Source organism: Carettochelys insculpta, chromosome 4 (assembly GCF_033958435.1).
Source record: "Carettochelys insculpta isolate YL-2023 chromosome 4, ASM3395843v1, whole genome shotgun sequence".
Classification (NCBI taxonomy): domain Eukaryota; kingdom Metazoa; phylum Chordata; order Testudines; family Carettochelyidae; genus Carettochelys; species Carettochelys insculpta.
Window position 1 is genome coordinate 5840526 of NC_134140.1, and position 26947 is coordinate 5867472.

The 26947-nt window shown below is 43.2% G+C and overlaps 1 protein-coding gene across 1 annotated transcript in view; it reads left to right on the forward strand.

The window, feature by feature from the left end:
• The window catches only part of ALMS1 (ALMS1 centrosome and basal body associated protein), a 142650-nt gene that overhangs the window by 47895 nt on the left and 67808 nt on the right, over positions 1-26947 (forward strand). The window contains exons 5-8 of the mRNA XM_074992215.1: positions 2853-5154; positions 10095-10254; positions 11533-12789; positions 14322-14452. Of these exons, the coding sequence (XP_074848316.1) occupies positions 2853-5154; positions 10095-10254; positions 11533-12789; positions 14322-14452 (3850 nt within the window). The remainder of the gene's footprint in view (positions 1-2852; positions 5155-10094; positions 10255-11532; positions 12790-14321; positions 14453-26947) is intronic.

The following is a 26947-nucleotide window of genomic DNA, read 5'->3' on the forward strand; positions in this document are numbered from 1 at the left end:
AAGGAATAAAGGAGTTTCTCCTGTCGACCTCCTGCTGTGCAGATGGCAGGAAAAATTGATTTAGGGTATGTTGAGTCCAGCTATGCAATCCACTTACTTGGAGTTGCGTATTTTCAATCAATTTTTTCATGTGATGTAGACCTGGCCAAAGTTTTCTTTAACTATCTTGAGATCTGTTTATCTGGTGATTATGAGGTACCCTTAGGACAGGGTCACCTTCTTAACAGCCTGGTATCACACTGTTTTAATACAATTAAGGTGGTATGTGAGGATGAAACTTCCTGCTTTTCGCCTTATGGCTGCTGATCTTTAATTCTGGCTGCAGTTTGAAGGCTTTAGGCCTTCCACATGGCTACAGAAAGAGGCCTGTCCCTAAATCCATTGCTAGCAAAAAGATACTGTTATATGGGGATTGCCAATAAACTGACAGCAGGTTTGCAAGATTATCGCTAGGAAAGGAAATGCTGTTCTGTGACAACCTACATGTTAGCCAGGCAATGGCAGGATAAGAGGTTGCAGCATAGCTGTTAGGGCTTTTGTTATGGTTTTCTGCAGAAAGTGGGGGTGCTAAGGACCTTACAGAGAAGGGGCACCATTTCAGATTTACGCGTGGGGACAACTTCAACCATGATTCCAGGGTCTACTTAGGCTCTTTTATACTTTAGTGGAGTGTGGTTTCCGCCCCGCTCCCAGATAGTAACTTAGAAATTATCTGCCAGGAGCACACTAATTGCTATATAATGAAAGACAATTAAATGTTAAAATCTAATGATTAGCATGTTCTAACATCTTTTGTTAACTCACTTACAGGGCATTGGTAAGGTTTAAGGTTTTAATATGTAGTGTTACTTTTTTACTAACTTGAATATAACAATTGAAAAATGTAGATTAGTCACTTTTTTTTGAATTCACCAAGCTTGCAGTAGTTCATTTAACTGTTGGAAACATTCTTCTAGGGCAGTGGTTTTCAACTGGTGTGCCGCCAAAACCATCAGTGTGCTGTAGAAATGTCATCAGTTCCCCGCTCCCCCCAGCTCTTTGCAGGGGCAGGGACTGGTGAAATTTCACAGCACACTTAGATAATCACACCCCAGCTACCGGCTCAATCAGCAAGGCTGTCTGAGTCCCAGCTGACACAGGGCCATCAATTTCCCTCCTGCAGCTGCTTTGCAAAGCCTCTGCAAGGGGAAACTGACCAATCCCATGCCAAGTGGGAGTCAAGCAGCCTTGTTGCTTGAGCCCCCAACTGGCTTGGATTCTTTTTCCCCTTCAGAGAACTGATGGGAGGAGAAATTGACAAACCCGCTACTGGCTGGGGGCTCAAACAGCAAGTCTGCCTGACGCCCAGCTGGCCTGGTGTTGGTCAAAGTTTCCCCACTAACCCAGGAGGTTGCTATTTCCTCTATTTTGTTTTTCTCTGATCCATTGAATTTCAGTTATTCATCCATTCAATTATTTAATAAAAATCATGAGGTGTTCTAGCTTGTTGTGTGCACTACTACGTTGCAAACCTCTGTAGTAAGACCGTAATCATAGTAAACATAAGTAAATATGACATTGATGAGCAATTGATTCAGCCGTAAAAAGTTGGTGTGCTGTGCATTGTCTCATTGAAGTTTGCTATGTTACAGAAAAGGTTGGGAACCTGTGTTCTAGGGCAAGGCCCCCTGAATTTAAACTGCACTTGCCTAGGGCTTTAAGGGTGTTAACTCAGCTGCAAATAATAGATTAAAAACTGAATTTAAACAAGGATGAAACTGACATTTCCAAGTCAGTTTCACACTATTGCCAACCCCAAATGTTCAAAAATCATGAATCAGGCTCTTAAAAATCATGAGATCATGTAAAAATAATAGATTTGGTGTTATTTTTATTTGCCTTCATTTATTTGAGCCTTTTGGTAGTACTGGGTATCTTTCTCCATTGCCTCAAAGGTTAGAAACTTAATTTTTCTTTGGGTGATTGCTGAAATCATCCCATCCACTTGACTTCAGCAGCTGGGGCTTCAAGGAGAAGAATAATCCTAAGGCTCATAACAAAATCATGGGATTTGTCAGCACTGCTTTCACTTTTGTGTAAAGACTAGTTATTTTAGTCACCACCCGAACCCTTTGCACCCCCTCCTCCCCTGCTCCAGATCACAACTGCACTCCAGACCCTGCACTCATCCTACACCTCTCACCCAGACCAGAATCTTCTGCTGCACCAGAATCTCTGGATCTTGCACCCCAATTCCCTGTCCCAGGTCACAACCCCTTCCTTCACCTAAACTCCCGCTTAGGTCCCACACCCTCCCCTGCACCCCAGTCCCTTACTTCTAGCTCCTGTCTGCACTCAACTTCTGTCTAAGATTCCATACTCTCTCCTTTACCATTTGTCAAATCTTGTTGTATCCCTGTGTCAAAAATTATTGGCCACACATGTTCTAGGGTATTCATTTCTAAAAATACTGTCTCATTTTGAACCAGAGTGAAAGCTCATGCTCAAAACTTTTCTGTTAGTCTATAAGGTGCCACAGGACCCTTCGTTGCTGTTATGAATACAAAGAGTAAGAGGGCCTTAAATGGTGAAAAAATATTGACATTCGCATTAGAACTCCAGTATTTTTCTTTCCAAGCCATGATTTGTAGACATGTAGTCATCAGATTTTTTTTAATGTAAATTGCCCTGTCTTTAAGAATTTAAATTGTCTGCATGGGTTACTTGGTAATACTTTTAAATGATTGTGTGCTCTTAAATCCTAGTTGGTTGTTTTCATGTAGATAGTCTACCTTTTAAGCTCGCTTCTTTTAGGCAAAAAATGTGCATGTTGAAAATATGTTCCCAGAGAAACAATTACTTTTCTCTTTCAGAGCAACTCCTGATGTTTCTGATGCTTCTGAGCAGCATACAAAGCCTTTGCAGATTGGTGAAGCTGTACAATCAGCAACCACAGAAGTACCTTCAGACTTAGTCAGTAGCTGCTTCACTCTGTCCCAGCATCCACTTGCAGTCAGCACTGTGGAACCTTGTGATGTCAGCTGTACCAGCTATTTGACTCAGCACCCTATTTCTCTTACTGGACAGATATCTGTGGAGAGGCAGGAGAAGGCTGAAGATCAAAATTACAAACTTGATATTAACAGCGTGTCTTTGATTCCTAATGAAGATAAACATGTATCAGACCCAAACAGAAAAATTCTTTTAAACAAGCCCGAAATTCTACAGCATCCAGAAGTATCTGCTGCAAAAGAGGCCCCTAGCAGTTTTGTAAATAATGATCCCTTCTTTTTAGATAGCAATGTGCCAGCTCCTCTCCTCCTTGAGCTTCTGGAGAAAGAAGTAGGGCTGTCAAGCCATGGTGGGCTCTCATCTTCTGCAAGCTCTTCGTGCAAGAGCGTATCACCAAAGGGCTCAGGAAAAAATGAAACTATGCAGGAAATAAGAGATGTTGAGCTTTCTGACAGGGAGTCAGAAGTGTTTATAAGAAAATCACGTAAAAAACTAGAAGAAAATTATGTTCCTGAGCCTGGCTCCTCCAAGATGTTTTCTGATCTTTCAAAGATAGAACTCCTTAAAAATTCTAGTGCCTCAGATGTGTGTTCAGAAAAGCCTTCAGAAATGTTCACATTGTGCAAGGGACCTAGTTCAGATTTGAAAGACTCTGGCAGACTGGAGTTTTCTGGTGTTAATATGAAGCCCCAGGGAGCCATTCTAGATGAGCAGGAAAAACAACTATTTTCTGAAATGTCTGGGAAGCTGAAAGAGGAGCCTGTCTCTGCTGTGCCCCACACTAGTGGCAAGGACAGTGCATCTCACCAGCCTGTCACAGCTAATCTAGGATCTGGTGGAACATGCAGTGAGAAAAATACTGCTGTGGAAATTCTGCCTGGAGTTATCAGAAATGAATTAACTCTTTCAGACCTCAGTATAGAGAGGGGACATAAAAATACAGAAATTTCACCTTTATTTAATCTTCCTGTAGATGATGGTTCTTTCTTTGGACATTTAGCTCAACCAATCAATCAGTCCACCCCAGGTGTATTTGTAAGCAGAAGTGTGAAACAAGAAGTACCCAGTAAGTCTCTTCCTATCAAATCAAACCTTCAGGTGTCTCTTACTTGTTTAAGTGAAGAAGCTTCTAAAAACTCATCTTCAGGTACACTTGTTTCTTCTACTGAGAAGCATCAAGCATCCCAGCCTGGACAGAAAATAAACAGTGAAACTAGGGAGTCCTTACAAACAACATATCCCCGCACGGAAAGAATCCAGTCTCTGCCTACACTTAATTTCATGGAGAAGGTAGGAGCTTGGAATGTGAACCGGCCAATGGAGAAGATACCTGATTCTTTGATTTTATGTGGCTTGAGTGGAGTTTCTCCAAGGCAGAAAGCCTACAGTGCAATTGCTGATTCCTTAAACCGTATTTTAGCAAGGCAGAGCAGCAGTATTGCTAACCTTAAGAGTGGTCTAGCTACATCCTTTGGAGGGACAGTCTCAATGACCAGTTTGCATTCCTGTGAAAACAAGTCAGCACATGCTTCACCACTTTTCCGATCGCAGTCTGACAACTCAGTAAATGTGATCAGCAGGGAGGCTTCACAAATTGATGTTGTCCAGGCATCAGACAAAGATGAAGTTGTTCAGCCTCGAGAAGAGAAGAGCAAAGTTTCTGGAATGCCTGAAATTGGAGAAAGTGGTGCTTGTTTAAGAGACTCCATGACCCAACAGTTCACAGCTGCTGCTGTTACTACTGGGTCTGGCTGTGGTAGTGGTGATGCTGATGACAATAATAGCATAGTACAAAATTCAGATAAAAATGTCTTCATTTCCAGTGAAAGGGTTGCTCAGCTTCTCAGAGAGGAGGAATACCATCCAAATGTTGGGCAAGAGAAATACAATGGCCTTGAAAATAATACCATGCAGCCAGATGACCGAGAACTCTCTACTAGCGAGATTGTGGACTTTGACATTAACGATATTTCTCCAGATAGCTTAAACCTCTTGTCTAATTCACAGGCAAGTAGCCAGGTTGACTTGACTTCTGCAAGCTCCTCTTCAGGAGTTGCCAAGGATTTTTTCACCGGTGTAGAAGGGGGTGATGTAATTCCTTTCTGGACTCCTACTTTGAAAACTCCAGCTAAAAACGAAATAAATATTGAAGAAAGAATACCGGTAAGATATTGCTAGTAATTTTGCTACTTCTCTTTAGGTTTAGTGATAGGAAGATTGAGCAGCTGAAATTTGTGTTAAAAGCAATAGGAATTGAAGGTTCTTGGAAATCACAAGGAAGGGCCCACTGTATGGAGAGATCTGTGTAGTTTACAGAAGCTGTTAACATCTGATGGGTAGTCCGGATCAGGGACTACCATTTTGAGATGTCATTAGAGGAGGTTTTGGAACAAATTGATAAACTAAAGAGCAGTGAGTCTCCAGGACCAAATGGCATTTCACCGAAGAGTCTTTTTGAAAGCACTCAAATGTGAAATTGTGGAACTACTAATTGTGGTTTGTAACCTATCCTTTAAATCATCTTCTGTACCAAATGACTGGAAGATAGCTAATGTGCTACCAACCTTTAAAAAGGGCTCTAGAGGTAATGCTGAAAATTGCAGACTGATAAGTCTAACATTAGTACTGGGCAAATTAATGGAAGCGATAAACTATAGTGAAAACAGAGTTGTCAGACATGCAGATGAACATAATTTGTTGGGTAGGGTAGTGTCAATGGGGGACATCAACATGGTTTCTGTAAAGGGATATTCATGTCTCTCTAGTTTCCCTGAATTCTATGAGGGGCTCAAAAAGCATGTGGACAAGGGTGATCCCGGGGGGGGAAGAGGTTGTTCCTTGACAAGGTCTCTCCCCAAAGGCTTTTAAGCAAAGTGAACTGTTATGGGATAAAAGGGAATGGCTGTTCATGGATTGACAACTGTTAAAAGAAAGGAAACAAAGCATAGGAGTAAATGATCAGTGTTCAGAATGGAGTGGGGTGACTGGTGGTCCCCCACAAGGTGTTATGGGACCAATCCTATTCAACAGAGTCATAAATGATCTGGAGAAAGGGTTAAGGTGTGTACCGATGATATAAAACTGCTCAAGATAGTTAAGTCCGAAGCAGACTGTGAAGAGCTTCCAAAGGATCTCACAAAACTAGGTGACTGGGCAACAAAATGACAGATGAATTTTTAATATTGATAAGCACAAAATAATGCATTGTGGAAAATATAATCTCAAATATACATATAAAATTATGGGGTCTATATTAGGTGTTACCACTCGAGAGAAATCATTGTGGAGAGCCATTGTGGATAGTTCTCTGAAAACATATGCTGAATGTGCAGCTGCAGTCAAAAAAACCAAATAGAATGTGAGGAATGTTTTTAAAAAAGGGTAGAGAATAAGACCGAGCGTGTCTTAATTGCCTCTATATAAATCTGTGGTACATTAACATCTTCAACACGGCATACAGATGTGGTCACTTCATCTCAGACAGAGAGATTTTGGCATTGGAAAAGGTTCAGAAAAGGTCAAAAAAATGTATTAGTGGTTTGGAACAACTGCCATGTGAGGAAAGATTAAAAAGACTGGAACCTTTCATCTTATAATAGAGGAAGCTAAGTGGGGGGATATGACAGAGGTGTATGCAATCATGACTGGTGTGAAGAAAGTGAATAAAGAGAAATTACTTGTTCCCATAACTCAAGAACAAGGGGACACCAAATAAAATGAATGGGTAGCAAACAACCAAAAGGAAGTACTTCTTCACACAACACAGACACAGCTTGTGGAACTCTTTGCCAGAGGATGCTGTGAAGATCAGGACTTTAATGGGGTTCACAGAGAAACTAGATTCATGGAGTATAGGTCTGTCAATGGCTATTAGCCAGGATGGGTAGGAATGGTGTCCTTATCCTCTGTTTATAAGAAACTGGAAATGGGGTGACAAGGGGAAGGATCACTTGATTACCTGTTCTGTTCATTTCCTCTTGGACACCTGACATTGGCCACTGTTAAAAGACAGGATACTGGGCTAGATGGGCTTTGATGTGACCCAGTATAGCTGTTCTTATGTAATTTTGAATCAATATTTTAATTACTCCTCATTACTGATGCGGAAGTAGCACATTTTTAGATTGTATTTCAGTGAAGCAGTTGCAGTTCCTGGGCAATGGGTTTAGGGAGGATGCTCCATGCTTAGAGGGTAGCATTGAGGCAGGAGTGGGAAAAGGATATTAATGATGTATGTAGACTGACTGTGGCTGCATGTAAGAGGTAAGAGTAAAAGCAAAAGTAGACCAGTTGAATGATGCAGGTTGGGCAATACAGAACCTTGAAAGCAAGGACAAGGTGCTAGAAATTTTGTTAGCAGTGTATTGGCAAGCCACTTATGACCTTCCAGTCTGTTCCATATAAGCAGACTTGTAAAGTCCTCAGATGTTGGGTTTTCACCCCGCCACAGACTCTGGGTGGAAGCTAGGCTTCAAGAGAGCGAACTTTTCACACACCCACACATCTTCAATAATAGCAAAAGCAACACAGAAAATTCCTGGCAGAGCAGATGGCTTCTTCTATAAATATTCTTTTCCATTTAAGTTTGCCCCAGTATTAATCATCAGCTGTTTAAGACATTTACAAACACATATATAAAAGAAGAGAGCCATTCTGCCTACAGTTCCTTACATAAAAAACAATGAGATCTTACTTTGCTAATCCATTCTTCCCTCCCTCCTTTTTTCAGAGTGGCTTAGCTATAGGATGTGTGCTAAAATAGGTGGCAGCCATGTAAACACTTGCATTTGATAACTGATGAGTGCTAGTGAAAATTAAATGCAGACATATGTGGATGATGGACTTTGTAATTCAGAATATGGGGCTCCTCTTCTTGCAAATTATTTCTATAATAACAATTTAGTCTTTATCACACTTTGACTCTTCTTTTCCTTGAAAATTCCTTGAAATTTACATTGGGAAAAAAATAGCTTCAGTGTGCATGTAAGGCTACCCTCAGTTGCCTAAGTAGATAAATATTGAAAGAGAGCAATGTGAAATTCATTGAAGGTAAGAATCAGAGAATGTAAACTCTCTGTTGTAAATAAAATTGATGTCTCCCCTATAATACTAATTTTGAGGAATTCTAATAAACCACGGACAGGATTCAAGAGCCTTGATCATGCATTTGGCTTTTAACATATATGTTTATAATAGAATAATAAATAGAGATGGAAAAGCTGTGTAAGGTTATTTCATTCATTCCCTGGCCAGTGCAGAATGTATAAAACAGATGAGATGAAATTTAAGCAGTTCTTATGGGAAAGAATCAGGTAAAGCTGATGTATCAGTAGCACATTTTTAGGACATCACGTCTGATGAAGCGGTTCTTTGCCCATGAAAGCTTACGCTTGTCCAAAATACCTGTTAGTCTGTAAGGTGCCATGAGACTTCTTGTTGTTTTTGACGATATGGACTAACTCGGCTACTCCTCTGATACTTTTAAAGCTTTGCTTACCTGGCAAGTGTCTTCAGTGGTGTTACAGACTTCGAGAGAAATGGAATCAGTTTTTAATCTGGGGAGAGTCTCTGAATATGTTTTGTCGTAGCATATACAGAATGATTGCTTTTTCTTTTCTCCCTTCATTTTGGGGTAGTAAAGGGAATGACAAATCAACTCGACTTCTCTGATCTTTAGGTTAAATACTGGAGGTAATTAGTTAGTTCCCCCCTCCATGTTGAATTCAATCTGGGGAGGGAAGGAAGTTACTTACGGTAAATGACTCCATATGAGTTTTGATCTGGTAACTTGGAATGATGTAGAGTTGCTGTCAAGGGATCAGACAAACATGAAATAGGCAAGCCAACAGATTTACAAAAATTTTAATAATAAATCCCAACACAGTTTCCTTAAAAAAAACTTTTATGCTTTCTGAAGAACAAGTCCAAGTGATGGTTTTGAAGAAACTTTCCAGCAATCACAACAGGAATGTTACTGTTTCAGTGTAAAAATTGAGTTATCTCAGGTGCTCTCTTCAGATTCAAACTGTTTTTGTTAAGTAGGGACAGAACATAAAAACATCATGACATAATATGAAAAAAGGGGTAGATAACAAGATTGTGTCTGTATAAATCCATGGCACAGCCACATCTTGAATACTGTATGCAGATGTGATTGCTCGGTCTCAAAAAAAAATATTGAAAAAAATACAGGAAAGGGCAACAAAAAATTAACGGTATGGAACAGCTTTCATATGGAAAAAGATTAATAAGAATGAGACTTTTTCAGCTTGGAAGAGACGAGTAAGCGGTGGTATGATAAAGGTTATGAATGGTGGAGAAAGTAAATAAGAAAATGGTGTTAACTCATAAAACAAGAACTGTGGGATCGTCAAACAATAATGGGCAGCAGGTTTAAAACAAACAAAAAGGAAGCATATTCTTGCCAGTGCAGTCTTGTACCATGCAAGGCTTTCACAACAGCTTTGTCTAGTAAGGTATTTGAACAGTTCCTGGAATGGGGCTCCCATCACTTTCCTTTGGAGACTAGTCCCTTGGTACAATTTTCCTGATGCCCAGCGAAGTTCTATGGTATTTTTGGAGAGAAGGAAGGTAGAAGCCCCTGTGCCATTCACATTTTGGTTAAAAAGGGCTGTTAAGCCAAAACCTTTTTTTTTTTTTCTTCCTTCCATATTTTAATTTAATTACATTTAAAAGAAATAACATCAAGGGGCCTAAAATTAAGATCAAGGGGAGGCATGGCAAAATATGTAATGAATCCAGTGGTCTAGGTTTGCTGTTGGTATATCTACCAGAGAACAGGTTGAAATAAACCTTTCAAGGGCAGGTGATGTTTAAATAAAAAAAAACTTTGTGTGTTTTCAAAACAAAAAAGCAGTCCAGTAGCACTTTAAAGACTAACAAAATAATTTATTAGGTGATGAGCTTTTGTGGGACAGACCCACTTTTTCAGATCACAGCCGTACCAGAACAGACTCAATATTTAAGACACATTTGTGTTTTTTGGAGATGGTGGCTGGGGTAGGTTATAGTCAGAGTTTTTTTATAATAGCACTGTGTATATTTTATTGCTTTCTTTGTTACATGTCTCCCCATTGTGTTAGATGTATCTTCGTAATCTTGGTATTGATCAGTCACCTTCAGCTATACTGACTCCATTTTTACCGAGAGGACCAATCAGAGAGGTTGAATTTTCCCCATCAGAGCTCAGAACATTGAAGGAATCCACTGACACCTTAACAAAGCCTGCTCAGCTGTCTGAAGGTATGGGGAAAGTTGGAAGCATGCTGCAAGAATCTTGGAGAATGGAACACTTTGTGCACTGGGTTATTTCACCACAGGGAAGGGTGTTTTCAGGCCAGTTACCAGCTCTCTGCCCTCAGTAGTTTTTAAGTTAGGGCTGGTCACAAAAATGTTACAAAGATATTTTCAAGACTTTCTCTGGTGCGGTAGTAACAGAGAGGAAGCCGTGCTAGTCTATACACTATCAAAACAAAAAGCAGTCAAGTAGCACTTTAAAGACTAGCAAAATAGTTTTTAGGTGAGCTTTTGTGGGACAGACCCACTTCTTGAGATCTGAAGAAGTGGGTCTGTCCCATGAAAGCTCACCTAAAAACTATTTTGCTAGTCTTTAAAGTGCTACTTGACTGCTTTCTGGTGCAATATGTGACCAGGGCCCAGATAGCTTGTCCTACCAGGTCAGTCCAGAGGCCCAGAATTGGGGATATATCCAGATGGGAATCCACCTCATTGCAAAAACTGTCCAAGACTAATAAATACATGATTTCTGTGACCTAGCCTGTGTTCGGCCACTGGAGCAAGTGAAAACACATTTGACTAGATCTATGGCCTATTCTATAGCATTCCTTCACTGTGAAAGTTGAAATATACATTGATACTGAGTAGAGAATTTTGAGAGTCTGTATCATGCAACATTTGCACCTTGATCAGGCCTCATACCCAATTCAGGAAAGCAGTCTTGCAGTTTGTTTACAGCCAGTACTCTTCAGACCAATTCTTTGATGGTCACTACTGCTTCCCTTCCCAGGAGTGTCTGCACTGATATATTTTTTTTCTGATCCACAGTGCCTGGATGCAGCTCTGTCTCATGCATGTATCAATCAGACAGGTTTTTTTTTAATAATATATTATTTCTTAATCTTGACTGCTTCTCTACATGTCCTTGGGATGTCAAATCTGATCCGCATTCTTGTTTGTTGGTTTGCAAAGGATATACATTAAGTCAGAGTTTCTCAGCATTTAGAAACATTATGAACCTTAATGTTCAGTCATTTGAAACAGTTTCCTTAGTGTGTATAAATTTTAAAAGTTTGTATAAAATGTTCTAATGTCTTTATTTCAGTAAACAGTGATCATAAATAGTTTTAATAGAAGGCATATTCTTGTATATTTTATGTAAGTTCTTATATATTTTCTAAAATAATCATGGACACTCTTTTTCAGGAGCCCTTTGGAACAAATCTGATATTCTACCCAGAGGTGAATATTTCCCATAATCCTTATATTTTTTTTTTTTTGTAGGAAGTTCTCTGTCTGCAATTGACATTACGCAGATAAGCTTTAACTCTGGTGCTTCCACTCTGAGCATGTCCATACCAATGGGTTCAGATATTGGCCCTGATCCTATATTACCCACCGAGCTGTCACCTCAGTTCTCAAGATCTTCCACAGACAAACCACTGAGTCAATGCAGGATTACTGCCCACCATCATCTGGAGTTACCCATCTCACACCCCACCAAAGGCAACGCAGAATCCTTGTCTATCTCAAAATCTTTTGAACCCAACCAGATACTGTGCACAGTTCCAGGTGGCTTTCACTGTGAAGAGGATTGCACACTTGTTTCAAAACATGTTCAAAAGCTGATAGATAAATTTGAGTCTAGGGATTTTGGCTGTAGCCTAGAGAAGTTGTCGTCCAGTCCTTTGGCTAGAAGTACAGATGAAGTGGATATCAGTGAGGAGCAAGTGTCTTCAAATGTGGATACCTCTGTTAATTTAAATAAGGATCAAGGAAATGATTCCTTCGTTGGATCCAGTACATTGAAAGAGATTCAGAAGCTTTTGAAAGAGGCAGAAAATATAGCTCTGACTCAATTTGATCCAGTCCCGTCCATTGCCACCTTCCAAGAAGCCAGCAACTCTTCCTCACTGCCAGTTGAAAAGGATGGTTGTGAAGATTCCAGATTAGTGAAGGGGGTCAGTCCAGGACTTCAGAGAATATTATCATGGGATGAGTCCTTGACCAGAAGAAGCATCCAAGAAGATGGCTCACTAATAAAGACCCGCAGGCCCAGTTTACAATGGGAAAGTTCTCTTCCTATTGATTTACCCAACAAGGAAAAAACTGTGGAAGAGATGACTAGACCAGCGCAGCAGGGGACTAGGGAAGCATATGGGGTAGGAAAATCCATAGGGAGATCAGAACCAGAGGGTTGCAGTAGTGCAACAGTAAATAAAAACCTGCCAGCTATTATATCTGTTACAAAGAGTAATATGAGTAGTGAATCAAGCACTGGAAGGATTTTAGAATTGCAGACTCCTTCTGCCACAGAGCCCTTAGGTAGGATCACCAGTGACATTGGGGATTTTCAGCATGCCTTGGCTCACACCAGTGTGGCTGGCAGCAAAGAGGGAAATGGCATTCAAGAAAGCGATGACAGTAGCAGCATAGATTCACTAGGTGCCCGTGTCAAAAGTCTTCTGAAGAATGAATCCCCTGTGCTACATGCAGCACAAATACTAAAAAGCACTGAGGAAGAGGAGAGAAAAGCTCATGGTAAGAAGTAAACCACTATCTAAACTGATAAAGGGGTTTTGTGCAAGACATGAGAACACCGATTACTACATTGATGAATGTAATAGAGACTGCTTTAAAAATTCTTTTGGGGTACAGCAGATGTTTGGTGTCACCATTTTGAATTAGGCATTTGTGATGGTGACTGAGTCCTTACCCTCTCAGATTCAGGTGTCCGTATCAAAATTTGCACTAATTGGCACCCTTGCTCATTGTCTTGTTAGAGAGGTGAATGTTTATGAAGAGTATTACTTTTACACCAGATTAGGACTGAGTTACACGGACACAATAATGTGGGGAAGCTTGTATCAACTCTGCCCTGTGGGTAGGTAGATTTGTGTCCACAGTTGTTGATCCTCAGCTTTACAGCTTAATAGCTTTGGACTCTGTCCCATCTCAGAATAAACTATAGTGCTGCATGGATTTAAAATTATATGCCATACTCAATATAATGAAAACACTGATTTGCCAGGTAAAACTGCCACACTAGTAACCTGTAGATAGAAGAAGATAGCGTTCCAAAACCAGTTGAAAATAGTCATTCATATGCTATGAAAGTTACTTTCATGCAATTTAAAGTTAAAAGGTCTTTTTTGTTTCTTCTCTTCCTGTACTTTCAAGGATAATTATTCTTGAATATGTAGTGTCAAAATAATTCGACAGCAGCAAATAGTTACTAATAGACCATTGGCTAGATCAACATAATTTGTGATACAAGCTCTTAACATGGTTATTGATTCTGTGCATCTTTAAAGTATAAACCTCACGAGTCTATTTGGTGTTTGTGATATTCTTCATGTCCTAATTTAAAAGACATTTGGGGAGAAAATGTTATTAGTCTCAGGAACTAGAGATGATTGTGTTATGAGGATTAGACAGTGGATGCATATGAAATTAGAGGGCAGACTGTGGATAAATAACAAGGTCCTGCGTCTGTCTCCTGGAGGCTAAATTACACAAACAGGAAGCAGAACTAGGGAGAAAAAGGGGACCCGAGGCCAGGCAGTCTGCACTTGCATGTCAGTTACTCCCTGAGGCATCTGGGAACAAAATTGACCTAATTGTCAGACTTGGGTGTGAATTGGGAGTTGGAAGCGCTTAAACTGGGCTCAATAAATTTTGTTATTGTGGTGGTTCCAGGACCGAGAAGGGTCTGATGTAATGATACCTGGGCTGAAGCCTTATTAAAAAGAACATGGCTTTTGGCTTTTCCTTGCTCTGGGTTCTTAAAATGCTCCACTTAGGAAAATTACTAATGGGACCCACCTGCAGCACCACATTTACCTCAGAGATTACACCTTTACAGTATATCATGCAAGTAGGCTGTCATCAGAAAGTGTCATTAGTCAATTAAAGTGTAGTCCTATTTCCAGTCATTCTATCGTGTATGGTATTTCTGATACTAATGTGTGTTCCCACCTACTCCTGATTAGTTCATAGCATGCTTCTGTGTGTAAAATTAATATGGCAGCAAACATAAAGGGATTGGCTCTTTTTCTGTTTTCCATTCTCAGCGTGGATGAAACTGAAGCTGACTAGCCAACCTCAGGGTTCTGTGCCAGATCTGAATGAAGAGGACAGACAGAGAATAGATGAGATCAAGTCAGAGCTGCTTCTGAGTGCCCGGAAATCTGTATTAGCCAAGGTATAAAGGAGATGATGAAGCTAATCTAATGTTTTTTATTTTATGTGTGATTCTTATAACCACTGACTCCGTGTATTTTTCAGTGGTATCTCACCACCAGTGTTGATTTACCATGTAAGTGGTGGTGACATTTAATGAAATTCTGTTCTCCACATAGCCTGAGATGTACAGAAAATAGTGTGATACATTTGATAATGTGCCATTTACTGTCACTGCACTATATTCTGGTCAGAACATTTCTGATTCATATGTTCCAGTATACTGAATCTTGCCTAGACTTTATGAGTAATCTGGATGGAGTATATTGTCTCCAATCTGTCCTTGAATTTCTGTTTGTTTTCAGCATTTGTCTGAATTAGTGTTAGCCATGCAGTGAGGAACTTGGACTTGTGAGTGGCTGCCTCTGTCCAAGATCTTGCTGGCTTATTTCTTGGAGAGTTTGCAAGCAAAAAGGGCAGAGTGGATAAAAGGGTGGAGATGTGTGTCTGAACAGCTAACAAATGGATTGGTGAGGTTTGCTTGTTGGCAGAATGGAGGAGGCTGAGATGATGTGGAAATGGACATTAAATGACGGGTAGGGAGGTTCAGACATGGAGTCAGCCTTTGAGGTGAGTACAAGAAACTTTAATTTTTATCTGTGCTGATGACTAGTCTCTCACCTGCTGTCTCTTCCAGAAAAGCTTACATCTTTCAATAGTCCATGAAGGCATAGCTACAGTTTCCTTATTCTGTTTTCTGAGAAGCATTGCTGGGCCAGAGATGTCAGCTGAAAAGGGAACAGTTTGTGTGTGGCGGAAATCACACAGCTGATATCAAAATTATTGATTATGTCCTAAACAAAAAGATGTCTTGGGTAATATCTGTGTGTGTTATGGTTCATTAACTCTGAATAGTGAGGGGTGATCAGGCCCATATGCAGGCTGTATGTATGTGAAGGGTGCAAATGTACTGTCCAACCTATGTCCAGTTTCTGTCCCTTCCACTCTGCTGCACTGTATAAGGAGCTTGCAGGTCATGATGAAGGAACCCAAGACATCCTGGGAACTGGTAGTTCCTTGGCTAGCTCCCTGCCTAGAGAGCAGGGAAGGAACTATATTTGCTAGCATGCCTTGGCTGCTAGCAAATCAGGAAAGGGAGGGGGAGAAGGGAATACTGTTTCCTACCTGTGGTATTACAGCAAGTTCCCAAAAGCTGATTTCTATAAAATCTTTGTTACTGTGTACATTTTTAGTATATGGCCCCTTTTTGTCTCAAGAGATGGTGGTTAGCAGCAACAGTGGGGATCTGTGAGCTTCTCTCATGGCTTTTCCATCCAATATTGGATTTGCACGGTCATTTGCATTAACTGCATGTCAGTCTATTTCCAGATTCTTGAGAGTTTTCCTTCTAAGACAAAGTTCTTTTGCATGGCTTGCACATATACTATCGAAGGATGGTGTGCCCTGTCGTAGTAATCATCTCCAGTTATTTTGATCTGATTATGTAGATTCCCAGGATTTTCGGTCAATGTTGTATTTTTTCATGTCGTTTTTGCATGTATCCTTGAATCTTAGCTTTGTCCTTGCTCTTGTTCTCAACCCACATGACGATTCACTGAAGAGGATTTCTTTGGTAAGACGTCGGTCACCCATTCTTCTCACATGACCAAGCCATTGTAGTCTTCTGCTGTTGAGGATCGCCATGATGCTGGGTATGCCAGATCTTGCAAGGACATCTGCATTTGAAATTTTATCTTGCCAGTTGATATTCACAATTCTGCAGAGGCAGCGAAGATGGAAGCTGATCAGTTTTTTTTTTCTCCTGGTTCAAGTAGGTGGTCCATGCTTCAGAACCATATAGCAGGAAACTCAATATACATGCCTGGTAGATTAGTATCTTTGATTTCACTGTCAGTTTAGGATTATTCCATGGTTGTTTCGTAAGTCTGCCGAAAGTCATAGCTGCCTTCCCGATTCTGATGTTCAGTTCTTCATCCATGGATAGGTTTGTGATGATGGTAGATCCAAGGTGACAGAATTGTTGAACCACATCTAACGGGCTGTTATCTGCAATTACATTTGGCTGCTGATGTATACCTTGAGTGACTACAACAGTTTTCTTTATGCTTATGTCAAGGGAAAACAACTTGCAGTCTCTGGACAGAGAACCCATCAGTGACTGTAGCGTGTCTTGATTATGAGTGACAAGAGCTGCATCATCTGCAAAGAGGAGTTCCCTAATGAGGACTTTCTTGACCTTAGGTTTGGTTTTGAGTCTTGCCAGGTCATGGAGAGAGCCATCTAATCTTGTGTGGAGAAATACGTCGCTGTGCAAGTTTTGAAATGTGCAATTTAGTAGAACTGAGAAGAATATGCTGAAGAGGATAGGGGCAAGAATATACCCTTGTTTTACTCCGCTGTTCATTGCAAATGGTTCTGCTGTTAATCCATCATATTGCGCTGTTGCTTAAATGTTTTTGTGAAAGAATGTTATGAGCTTGAATCGGGTCGGTTCGTGGCCAATCTTGGTTTATACTCTGTATGGCCCTGATCTGCTAACTCTGTCAAATGCCTTTAAGTCCACAAATGCTATGAATAACAGCTTACCTTGTTCTCTGCATTTTTCCTGTAGTTATCCAGGTGAGAAAATCATGTCCATTGTTGATCTGGCAGCCCTGAAGCCGTGTTGTGTTTCTGGGAAGACTCAATCTGTGAGTTTTTGCAGGCATTTGAGAATGACATGGGCAAATGCTTTACTTGTGATGCTCAGTAACGAGAAGCCTCTATAGTTGTTGCAGTCACCCTTCTCGTCTTTGTTTTTATGGAGCTTGATGATGTTTGCATCCTTCATGTCACATAGGACATCTCCTGCTCTCCAACATTTTAGGAGTAAATCATAGAGGAAGGGGGAAGAGCACAGCCTTGTTTGCCTTTAGGATGTCAGCTGGAGTTCTATTGTTTCCTGGTGCTTCTCCTTTGGAAAGAGCATCAAGACCTTGGAAAAGTGCCTCCTCCGTAGGTTCTGCATCTAGCTCAGACATTTCTGGAAGAGGTGGGATGAGGTTGTAAAGTTCAGATTGTATTGTACGCTCGTCGGAATGAAGACGTTAGTAGTGTTCCACCCATCTGGACATCTGCAGCTTTTTATCTCTGATCACCTGTCCATTTAAATGCTTCAATGGAACGACTTAGGTAATGTTTGGTCCGAGTGTTTTCTTCAGTCCATCATACGTCATTTTCAGTTTGCCCAAATCAGTCTTTTTGAATATTAGAACAGAGATCAGCCCAATACTTGTTTGCACACCACCTGGATTCTCTCAGAAGAACAGATCTTACATATCAAAGTTGATCTCTTATGCTTTGAGATGGGTTCTTCGTGTTATTCAGATGTGCCTTGTGTTTTTCTTCATGAAGAGGCCTAAGAATGTCAGCATTTTCATCGATCTGGTCTTGGAGAATTTGTGTTCTGAAGGCAGATTTGGCACATTTTGTATATTGCATCTCTCAGCATAGACCATGTTTCATCAACGGTTTGTGGGTCAGGTTTGTGTTCTATTTTGCGAGTGAGATCATCTGTGAAGACAGGGCATTTCAATGCATCTCTGGTATTGAGGGTATTGATTTTTGGCTTATTGCATTCCTTTGTCATATAGAGTTTTTTTTGGGACCGTTTTCACTCTGCTGATGATCAAGGAGTGATCAGTGTCACAATCTGTGCTGTGATACGTGTGTAATTTTGACAGCGTTGAGATGTTTCCTGCATACGAGTACAAGGTCAAGTTAATGCCAGTGGCAGGATCTAGGGTGGTGCCATGAAACCTTGTGACACTCTTTCAAGTTAAAGAAAGTAGTAGTGATGCAGAACTGATTTTGAGAGCTGAATTCAGGAAACCTTTGACCATTTTCATTCATTTTCCCAAGACCACGATGACCGAGGCAGATGGGCTAAGACTGATGGTCACGTCCAATTCTTGCATTGAAGTTGCCAAGGATGTACAGTTGCTCACCAGTTGGAAAGGAGTTGATAACTTTCTGAAGATTATAATAAAAGCAGTTCTTGTCTTTGGTGCTTGATGCCAATGTGTGTCCATAAGCACTGATGAGGTTGACATATCCTGACTTGGTGCAGAGCTTCAAGGATGTAATATGTTCTGATTCAGCTGTGAGCATATTGATAGATTTCAGCAGAGTGTTCCAAACAGCAAATCCAACTTCTGCCAGCCTGGTTTCCTGGAGAGCAGCAATGTCAATGTTCCATTTGTGTAGCTGTTGATCTATGTTCACTGCTTTGCGTATTGAGTCAGTGTTCATAAGGTTAGGCGCAGATTCAAGTCCTGGACACATGGTCCGCAAATTCCAGCTACCGAGCCAGAGGCAAATTGATTTGTTTTGTTTTTTGGTGGGTGCATCATTTACATCTACTTTTCAATTTTTGGTCAATCCCCCTTCACCCAGTGAGGAAGGGAGGTGAGGCAGGTCAGCACCTTTTTGACCAGGGGTTGCTTGGCTTGAGGCAGGCCATAGCTGACCAGTGGAGTGCGATGATTCCTCCAACTCACGAATGTGACCATTGGCATTGTCCTCATCGGCAGTAGAGGAGGGCTTATAACCCGTAACTGTCACTTTCCATGTTGTTTCCATGCTATCAGCAAGGATGAAGTGTCCTCTCCATTTGGCACCCTCTTACACTGTGCATTACCTGGGCTTGTGTTTGGAACAAAGGCATTGCCCAAGTGGCACTACCCGCCTCTGTCACCCTAATTGAATTAAAAGGAAAGACAGGAGTCAGTATGTTTGGAACTGAGGTGACTGTAAATAGATGCCCGAAAGCAGCTGTGATGGAATCCTCCCTGCTAACTGCGTTAGGGTCTCTACTCTGGATTTTCTGTTTGGGTTTACTCCCATAGCCTTTGGATCTCCCAAACCTACCCAAAGGCAGTGGGGAATTTCCTGACAGGGTTGTCTTTTGCTGAATCTGGGTCTGTATCTCCTTTGACTTTCAATATACGCAATCAGGATTTAACTTTGACACACAGGTTTTCCTTTACAAAGATAGTCTGGAACATGTGAAACTGTATGTATTTTTACAGCCATATTTATTTTTACAGGATTTTATATTTGTGTATGACATAGGAATATACATTCTGTGTAGTACCGAATCAAGCTGTCCTTACTTGGGCAAAGATCTCCTTGGGCATGTAAAACGAGCAAAATCCAGGCATTAAGGGATAAGGTGGAAATTGTGCAATAAATCCAAATTTTGTTCTCTATAAACTCAGCGCTCTGAGTTTTTTGGTATGGTATGTAAGTTTACTCACTGCTCAGATTTTTGGATACTTAGACCCAATAACTATTTTATTGCCTTACTAGTTTAATGTATTTTTAAAGGATTATCATAACATAATTTAAAAAAAAAAAGATTGCTAATAGCCCTGCCAATTACTAAAGTGGGAATTCTGTAAAAAGTGATTTATATTTAGGCTTGCTTTTGTTTGTACTGCTGTGTTAACCGCCATGGCAGTGAGTGCCTGTTCGTCACCATTTTTGTTGTTTGTTTCGCATTTTGCTTAACTAGGGCAATGAAACTATGATGAAGATAGGTGTGTTTCTGGTTCTCATGCTCTTTCACACATTTTCTCAATCTTCATTGCATTGCAACCCCCTTCTGACAATAAAAAATACTACATAACCCCAGGAAGCAGGACCGAAACTGTAGCCCACCTGAGCCTTACTGACCCTGGCAGGGATTGTAGGGAAGGAGCAGAGCTTCAGCCCCAGGCAGGAGTGGCCTGTAACATGAGTCCCAACATGCAGGATTGAAACTTTAAGGCTTCAGCTGCAGGTGGTGTGTCTCAGGCTTCGTTCCTGGGCCTGAGCAAGTTTTAAGCTGACCTTGGTGACCATTAAAATGGAAGTTGAAACCTGCTTGGGGTCCAACCTCACGCTTTAAGAACTGCTGCTTTAGCATGTTTGGCTTCAGAATTCTTCAAGATGATAGCAAAACTGGAAGCGGCAGGGGGGCCGTGTTAATTTAAAATACTTCTATGGAAACACTTAATAATTTATACCATATTTATATTTGATTATACATTTTCTAAATGAAGAGAGCAAGGTATATTATGGGCTGCATTAGTTCATATTATCTTATTTTTCATTTGGAAAGCAGGCATGCATTCTAATGTAGTCATAGATTTTTATCTTAGATTAGTTAGTTAAAAATAACACCAAAATCTTACTGTAGTCAACTTGATGAATTTTTTCAATAGGTAAGGTGACTTGTAGTTCGGGGGAAAAACCTGTCCAGACATCCTGCCTTATAATTACTACTTTTAAATTAAAGATAGTAAAAGGAAATTTTAACTTGGTTCATATAGCATTGAGGTGCTTGGAGCTGTAGCAGAACTTTAGCATTCCTGTTCAAGGGGGAATCTTAAAGTTTTTGTCTGCACATCTAAAATTACAGTGGAGCCACAGCAGTGCTTTAGAGTGAAAGTTTGGTCATGGCAGGATGCTGGGAGAGAGGTCTTCCAGCACTCGGTGTAAACAGCCTCCACAAAGGGAGTAGCTGTCAGAGTGGGGTGTCCAGCTATCATTTGTACCGATGCTTTACAATGTTGTGACTTGCTGCGCCTGGAGTGGAGGATATTTTCACACTACTGAGCCAGAAAGTTGAAGGGCAGTAAAGTGGTAGTGTAGACTTTATCTTAGCCCTTTTATCGGCTAGAAAAGTGCACCAGTTTAACTAAATAGATTTTTCAATTTCTGTGGTTGAACTGGTGCAAACATTTTTAGTATGGCTACTTAAATCAATTTATTCCTTGCTTAAGTGTGGGTCTAAGTTTGATAAGTTACTGACTTAAGCTAAACTGATACAGACATAAGTTACACTGATTTAAATGCACCTGTTAGGGCTTCTTACTAGTTTAACAGGATTGACTTTTAAATCAACTTTAGTTAATCGTTTGCATATTTGTAACATAGATAATCTGTTAAAAGGCATGGCTTGGGAGAACGAACCTGATATTTTCAAGGTTTTCTTGATCAGAGTACTTCACTTCCAATGACATTTTGGATATTGAAATGAAGTTCTCCAGGTTATCTGTTTAACTCATGGTTTATGGGAAAACATTTCCAAACCTGTTGTGACCGGTTTTATTTGCTCATTACTTACTGTAACTGTTGTTGAAGTACTTGTTCAGATGTCCACATGGCCTTGTTCTAATGACATGTAAGATTACATTTTTTCCACTTGTATAGATCAGAAGATAAATTAAATTTATATAATTCTGTTTTGGCCTCGAAAATCTACCTAACTTTGTTCTGGTCAAATAGTAACAGAGAGGTAGCCGTGTTAGTCTGTACTCTAACTGCTCTTTTGTTTTGTTCAGGTCAGTATAATTTGTTTTTCATGAGCTCTTCATGGCATTGCTGGAAAGTCCATCAATTCTGAATGAATCTAAGCTAAAGGAATGCAAATACTGGTATCTTTAAAATAATACATTTGTCCTTGTCAGTGAAATTGTTTCTAAAGAAATTGGGAAGTGATTAAGTTTTTATGGAGCAAATGTGGTCTCTAATGAAACTGATGTAAAATTTGCTGATCAAAAACATGTCTTGTCTCTTTCCAGTGTGCGGTGATGATGGCACTGCCTCTGTCGTCTATTTGTAGCTAAAGATGTTGAGATCAAGTGACGTAAGAGAGTGCAATTTATAGCATGTTGTATGGAGTGTGATTGCTGCAGTTCAGTGCTGTCTACAATGGGGTTAAACAGTGTGACCTCTCCTTAGCTAGCGTACCCCCTTGACTGAGGGAATTTTAGACTGCTGGTTGAGAATTTTCTGCATGCGTCCGGGGGTCTGGTGTTTACTTATCTGTTGACTTGTTTGCAGTGTGATTTGCTCTGTAGAAGTGTGTTTTATTTCTAGTTTTTCTTTTAGAAGTGCCACCTGTTAGCTCTGTCTGGTAAGCTGCTCCAACTTGTAACCGTTCATTGAAGGGGAGGTTGTGGAATCTCCATCACTGGAGATCTTTAAAAGCAGGTTGGACAACAGACCCGCAGGGATGGTCTGATCAGGGGTCAGCAACCCCGGCACATAAAGAGGTGGCAGCTCAGACCTGCCCTTCCCCCTGCATATAGCCAGGAGCTTGCTCAAAGCCAGGCCACCTGTGTATTAACAAAAGACCAGCTAATGCTACCAACCTCCACCTAAATGGTAAAGCTCTGCATCTGCATTTACTTATTAATGAAGCTGTTATAAGTTGGACTATTTGTGATTTTAAAAAGTATCACTGGTACTTGCACTGTACGTATAGGTCAAAAGGTCAGATTTTGACATTCCACCTCGGAAAGGTTGCTGACCCCTGTCTAGATAATAACATAGAGTATGCGTGCACTACAAAATTGTCGGATTTGTCAAGTTCGATTTTTCTAGCACCTGATTTTATAAAGTTGAGGGTGCATGTCCACATTGGCACATTGATGTCGAGGGAGAGTGTCCCAACTAGTGTTGCCTAGCTTCGACTTTGTCAGCTATGCACATAGAGTTCCTATCCCACATTTCCTGTTGACACATTGCATGGTGGGTTTCTGTCCCGGTCTCTGATGTGACAGAAACGTGCCGCGAGTGTTGTGGGTGTGTGTTGCCAGCATCCCTTGTTGCACTTGTTCCCTTCCTCTCCCTTTGGAAAGCTATGTCAAAAAGTGTTTCTTCTTCGAGTGTCCCCGTGGGTGCTCCACATTAGGTGTCGGGCTCGCCCGGCGCCGCAGATCGGATCTTCCAAGCAGTTTCTGCCGGACCGCGCATGCGCCGGTGCGCGCCGCTCCCCCGCGCGCTCCCGGCCATGTGCGCGATCCGGTCCCCGCCAGTTCCTCTTAACCGCCGTCGGCTGCAGACGGAATCCAACTAGGCTAAGGCCAAGTAGTGTATTCAATGGCTTTATCTGTTTTTTCTTAAAGTTTTTTCAGGCTTAGGCTACTATAAGCTAGCCGTTTGTTATTTTGTAAAAAAAAAAAAAAAAAAAACAACAACGAACAAGCTAGGAGAGGGACAGCTCAGCCAGTCCCAGTAACAAGCGCCGGAGGCCAGGAGCTAGGGCTATCAGCCCTCCGGCTAAGGCAGACCATCGGACGGGGAAAACGGCACAAAGAAGGTGCTAAGTACCCACTTAAAAACACAAAGACTCACCAACAATGTCCTCTTCAGGCTTTAAAAAAAAAAAAAAAAAAAAATGCTGCTTCTTGACAAGGCCCTCCAGCCAGAAGTGCCGGAGCGGCCGCAGCAGGAGGGACCCTCCGGGGCCCTTAAAAGGAAAGCTGCCTCCCTCACCCCATCAGCGCAGAAACGGAGGAAAGTATCTCCAGCCCGATCCCTGCCGGCAGCAACAGCGAGCGGGACGGGAGGAGCAAGCAGCCCCCAGCCGCAGCAACAGCTGATCGGCGGCGGCACGGAGAGCCACGTGGAAGCGGCTCAGCCTCCAATACTCAGCCAGCCGCCCCGCACCGCAGGCAGGGCGGCGGCTAAGCAAACGCCGGTACTGGCGGCACCGCAGGCAGCGGCACCGACCCCCGGGGAACCGGCGGTGCAGAGCGCGCAGGCACGCAGCCTGCCGGCACCGGAGGACACCGCACATGCGGCATCGCCCTCGAGCGTGCCGAGCTCGGTGCAGACGGGGCCGGAATCCCCTGTATGCTCCCCAGCCCGATCCCTGCCGGCAGCAACAGCTAGCGGGACGGGAGGAGCGAGCAGCCCCCAGCCGCAGCAACAGCTGATCAGCGGCGGCACGGAGAGCCACGTGGAAGCAGCTCAGCCTCCGATAATCAGCCAGCCGCCCCGCACCGCAGGCAGGGCGGCGGCTAAACAAGCGCTGGTACCAGCGGCACCGCAGGCAGCGGCACCGACCCCTGGGGAACCGGCGGTGCAGAGCGCGCAGGCACGTAGCCTGCCGGCACTGGAGGACACCGCACGTGCGGCACCGCCCTTGAGCGTGCCGAGCTCGGTGCGGACGCCGGAATGCCCTGTATGCCCCCCAGCCCGATCCCTGCCGGCAGCAACAACGAGCGGGACGGGAGGAGCGAGCAGCCCCCAGCCGCAGCAACAGCTGATCGGCGGCGGCACGGAGAGCCACGTGCAAGCGGCTCACCCTTCGATAATCAGCCAGCTGCCCCGCACCGCAGGCAGGGCGGCGGCTAAACAAGCGCCGGTACCACCGACCCCTGGAAAACCGGCGGTGCAGAGCGCGCAGGCACGTAGCCTGCCGGCACCGAAGGACACCGCACATGCGGCACCGACTTCGAGTGTGCCGAGCTCGGTGCGGACGTGGCCGGGATCCCCTGTATGTCAGGGGCGGAGTTACCTCCTCAAGGGAGGGGGAAGACTGCACACAAGAGGAGGCATTGCAGCCCCTCTCCGCACAGGGCTGTGTAGTTGCTTTCTCACAGCCCTCCGCTATGTTGCAGACTCCAACTATAAGGCAGGGGTCCCCCCCCCCTTGGCCTACCCAGAGCCCCCTTCTCCATTTCTGCAACCAGCCTCACCCTGGCTGGGACCACCTCCACCCTTCCTGGGATTTGAACCGCTGGACTATTAGGCAAAGTCGCTCTCTCCAGGGTCTCGACGGTCTCCCTCCCCCAGACGCAAAGGGTATGCACCAAGGGAGTGGTCTAGGTCACCTTCCCAAGACCAGTGCTTGTACTGCCGTGGTCGCCCCTACCACGCAGGGCATAGACACCATCGGCAATCTACTAGGGAAAGATCCCTACGAACGATCTCGTACCCCCAAGGGCAATTGTGACCGGGGACAGAGACTTAAGCATCTCAGGGGGGACTGGTTATGGAACCCCGAGATTTTTCCTCGCACACCTCTAGTGAGAGGGTGTACCATCATCAGCAGGAACCGGAAGGGTCCAGAAAGACGTACCCCAGCGGTTCCTCGCTTTCCTCCCCGGATGAGGCTACGGCCCCGGGGGGCGTCCATCCTCCGGACGATCTCAAACAGTTCCAAGAGCTGTTTTACGAGGGTGGCCTTCACGCAAGGCTTCCAGACAGCAAAGGTGCAAGAGCAACACCATAAGCTCCTCAAAAATCTGAGACCTCCGGCCTCCTCCAAAATAGCAATACCGCTGATGACGCAATCTTGGAGCCTGCCACTATGATATGGCAGACTCCTGCGACTATTCCGCCTGTCCACAAAAGAGCGAAAAAAAAAAAAAAAAAAAATACTTCGTGCCCATGAAGGGCATGGAGTTCCTGTTCAGCCACCCACAACCAAATTCTTTGGTGGCGGAGTCGTCGCAACGTGGGGGAATAAACAAACATGCCAAAAAGCTAGAGCTGTTGGGCAGAAAGGTCTACTCCTCCACGCTACTGTTGCCAATGGCAAATTACGCAGCGCATCTAGCGAACCATAATTTCAACAACCACATTAGGTTGACCTCCCTCATGGACTCGCTTCCAGAGGGCACGAAACCAGTGCTCAAGGCCATCATCCGACCATTTTATAACCAGTGGCAAAGGATCACCACAGACACATGGGTGCTGGAGATCATAGCCACGGGGTACGCCATCCCCTCCCAGTTGCTCCCACCGCCATGACCTCCACCCGGGGCCCCACCTCCAGGAGACCTCCCATGTAGCGAGGCTCAAGCAGGAGGTAGACCATCTCATGCTCGTAGGGGCAGTGGAAAGAGTGCCGGAGCAACTGCAAGGGAGAGGGTTCTACTCGAGGTACTTCCTCACGGGGAGGTCCATCTTAGATTTTCGAGGCCTCACCGGTACCTGCGCAAGCAACGTTTTCGGATGATCACAAACGCCTCCATCCTTACGGCACTAGACGATGGAGATTGGTTCGCAGCCCTCGACTTACAAGGTCCTACCGTTTGGGCTCTCCTCAGCCCCCAGAGTCTTCACCAAGACCTTGGCAGTGGTGTCAGCCTACCTGCACAGACAGGGGGTATTTATATTCCAGTATCTGAATGACTGCCTACTCAAAGGGGCCTCAAAGGAGGAGGTACTACGCATAATATGTGTCACAGCAGGCACGTTCTCTTCGCTCGGCCTGCTTATCAATCTGACAAAATCAAAGACAGACCCCACACAGGACATAGAGTTCGTAGGGGCACGCATAAATTCTATTACAGCGAGGGCGTATCTACCAGAGACTCGCTTTCGGGCCATCGGCTCCCTCGCGCAAGGCTTCACCTTCAGCCCTATGGTGCCGGTTCTGACGTGCTTACAGCCGCTGGGCCACATGGCAGCAGCAACGTTTCGTACAACAGAACGCCAGGTTACACATGCGCAGCATGCAGCATTGGCTGGCGAGCGTATACAAACCGGCAGCACACACTGTTCACAGGATGGCGTCGCCCACAACGGAGGTGCGCAAATCCCTGCAATGGTGGGTAAACCCAGAGAACCTGCTAACAAGGGTACCCTTCCACCAACCACACGTATTGGTTTTTCTTACTACAGATGCCCCCCTCATAGGGTGGGGAGCACACATGGGCGAAGAGGTGACGCA